At 42.2% G+C, this 3391-nt stretch overlaps 1 protein-coding gene across 1 annotated transcript; it reads right to left on the bottom strand.

Moving 5' to 3' along the window:
- Positions 1–1251: 1251 nt before the first annotated feature.
- On the bottom strand, positions 1252–2217 carry LOC138377031 (olfactory receptor 2A1/2A42-like). Its single transcript, XM_069461683.1, has one exon. The coding sequence runs from the start codon at positions 2215–2217 to the stop codon at positions 1252–1254; it is 966 nt and encodes a 321-aa protein (XP_069317784.1).
- Positions 2218–3391: the final 1174 nt, after the last annotated feature.

The raw sequence follows: 3391 nt of genomic DNA, 5'->3' as shown, positions 1-3391 counted from the left end.
CACCCAGGACCAAGTTCGTTCTAAAGTAGCTCTCTAATCTTGATGAGAACAGCCTCCATTCCCACCCTCTCTATGTTGTGTTCCTCTAAAACTCTTAATCTCCTTTGCAACCATGCCCATAAGACTTGTTGAACAGGACAAGAAGCCTTCCGTAAATAATCTCTGGTTCTCCTGGCCTCATCATAATATGTATTAGACTGAGAAGAAACCCACATTCACCTAACATATCCTATGTTGGGATAAGGTAGATGTATTCTTAATTTGATAACATTGATAATAACGTCCTGTGCTGTCCTGGTTAATTAGAGAAGGCTTGGGAGTCAGAGTGGGTATAACTTTAACATTTTCCAATTGCTTAATGTTTGCATCCATAAAACTGGGGTGATAATGGAAAATGGATTGCTATGATGATAAAGTGAGGCTGTCTCTGTAAAGTACCTATCAATGGAGAGTGGATGACACAGGGTAAGTACTTAATAATGCTGACTATTAATAATATGATTAAAACCCTTCTTACCATTGAAATGCCTCTGCCTGGGGCTATCCATTCATACCAGTTAAGGGTTGTGGCACTTGCGATCTACCCCTAAATGAAGGGCATGTGTGTATTCAGAGAGAATCATAGATCCTCTTGTGGAGAAGGTGAAGAGAGCTTAGAAACAAGGGGGCACTAAAATCTCAGGGCAGATTGGAAAGTAGGTTTTGCTGTGTGATTTGCTGGGGTTGCCAGCTGAATGTGTATGAATGAATTCACTCTCTGACTATACAAATTGTCAGACAGATTATAGAATTTAACCAATACAAATCAGTTTTCCTCCAAGCCTAAGTAGACGTTTACAACTTCTAATAGCAAATATGATTCAAGGGAAAGGCCCAGATGTGGGATGCAGATGGACAGAGGTACCACGGGGCTCTGAGATCTTTGCCTGTGGCTGCAGTATTTTAACAAATTCTTACCGCTGTGACTACATCTGGTAATGCCTGCTATTCTGCTATTTCTGAACACACCTGACCAAGTCAGAGGTAGTGTGTCTATTTTAAACTTTTGGGACCTATAGCACTGTACAAAATAAATTTTTCCCTTAGATATTCTCAATTCAATAAGCAGTTAAATGAAGAAAGTTGTTAAGTATAATAAGTATAATGAATGTAGCAAAATCTAAATACTTTGTTAGGGAAAAAGGGAATTCTTTATGGATACGAAGAGAGTGGTGAACTTAGGTGATACTCACTACCCAAGATTCTAGGAGACTAATGATCCTGGAGATTCACACGCCACCTCAACTGGGAATGACTTTCTTTGCACAGCGCTCTCCTCAGGGCACCCTGGACCTCTGCGTTCCTCAGGCTGTAGATCAGGGGGTTCAGCATGGGGTTGAAAAAGCTATAAAACAGGAAAAGGACCTTCTGCTGCTCCTCAGGATGGCGGGACTTGGGGGCCATGTACATGACAATGGCGCTGCCAAAGAAGAGCCCGACCATGCAGAGGTGGGAGGAGCAGGTGGAGAAGGCCTTTCTGCGGCCCTCCCCTGCCTGGATGCTCAGGATGGCCAGCAGGATGCGCAAGTAGGAGACCAGCACCAGGCAGAGGGGCCCCACCAGGATGAACACGCCACTTGAGAAGATGACGACTTGGTTGAGCCGGGTGTCAGCACAGGCCAGCTTGAGGACAGACAGGATTTCACAGAAGAAGTGGTTGATTTCATGAAGCCCACAGAAGGGCAGCCTCAGGATGAGAACCACATGGACCAGGGCCAGCAGGGAGCCACATGCCCAGGAAGTGACGGCCAGGGCAGTGCACACTCTCCAGCTCATGATGACAGAATATCGGAGGGGGTGGAAGATGGACACATACCGGTCATAGGACATCACCACCAGGAGAAGACATTCGGTATGTGCAAAACTCAAAAAGAGAAAGGTCTGTGTCAAGCAGCCAGCGAAGGAGATGGGCTTGGCTGGGTCCAGGAGGTTCACCAGCATCTGGGGCACCGTGCTGCAGGCATAGGCCATGTCGACGATGGCCAGGTGTGAGAGGAAGAAGTACATGGGGCTGTGCAGTCTGGAGTCCAGGGAGAGGAGCCCCAGGATGACCCCATTCCCCAGCAGGGTGAGGACGTAGAACAGGGAGAAGAGCCCAAAGAGAAGCATCTGAATCCTTTTGCCAACAAGGAATCCCAGTAGGATGAACTGTGTCACCATTGTTTGGTTTTCCCCCATTTCACTGTGGAAAAGAAATGGATAGCTTAGGATAGGACTGTCAAAAAATGTCTAGACATTATTTTTTAATATTTCAGGAATTTAGTCATTTTTAAAACAAATAAAATTAATGATCTAGTTAATTAAGTTAACTACTAATTTTAGACATCCAATTTTATGGAAGAGATTGTATCACTATGTTAGGGTACATAGAGCCATTGACACGAGTGGTGGGAAGAAAGAATATCAAACCAAAACAGGAAGTAAAATGACCATGTAATAAGCTGTACATGTCAAAATGATAAAGAGAATTCCTGAAGTGTAAAAATAATCAATAATTGGTAATGGAAGAACTCTAAATATGAGAATTAGAGTAGTTCCAGGAAACAAATGTAATTTCAGTTTCTCAGTAGAAATATCAGCTGTTTTGCTTTCAACATCTGAAATCAACCTTTGCACTCTAGAGAAGTTTACATGATAACAGGAGGAGCAAAGAGCTCAAAAGCAACTTTTATGACAATGTGATTGCTTAGGTTCATTCTTAAGAAGGAATCAATGGATGTGCCATTTATGGGCTGTAATTATTATCTTTATTTTACAATGGATGATGAATATAAACCAATGAGAACTGGCAATTTGGCAGGTAATCTACTGATTGATTCATTGTTACAGATGTACCAAAAAATTATTTTAAATAGCAACTCATACAATTTGTAGAAATTGGATTTTTCAGGGCTGTCCACTGCATGTATTGTGAGTATATTTGTGTACTGTGAGTACAGGGTTGTAATGGGGACGAAGTCAGGCATTCCTGCGTTGATCTCAAGGCCGTGTGTGGATGTGTGTGAGAACATTCAAGATGTACTTCCTCATGGATGATTTGTAACTCAACTCCTGTGCTGTCTGTGCTCCTATCCAAAGAGCACATCCACGTACTGACAGACGAAGGAAAGACCATACCTGGGATGCCAGCGTATGGGAGGACCTACTCTTTGTGCCGTGCTTAGTGTTGTATCACACGTGAAAATCAAAAACATAAGAAATGACTGTTCATAAAAAAAAAACCTCTGCCTTTCTTGAACAACATAAGAATTACCATATACTTTACATATGGTCAATTAAAAGATTTTTGGCAAAGAGTTAATTTAGTGAATTTGTCATTTATAAATTACTGTAGCAATAAATTGTTAGTCAG

This window comes from Eulemur rufifrons, chromosome 29 (genome assembly GCF_041146395.1).
Source record: "Eulemur rufifrons isolate Redbay chromosome 29, OSU_ERuf_1, whole genome shotgun sequence".
Lineage (NCBI taxonomy): Eukaryota > Metazoa > Chordata > Mammalia > Primates > Lemuridae > Eulemur > Eulemur rufifrons.
The sequence above is the reverse complement of the archived record's forward strand: the minus strand, read 5'-3'. Positions and strand labels throughout refer to the sequence as shown.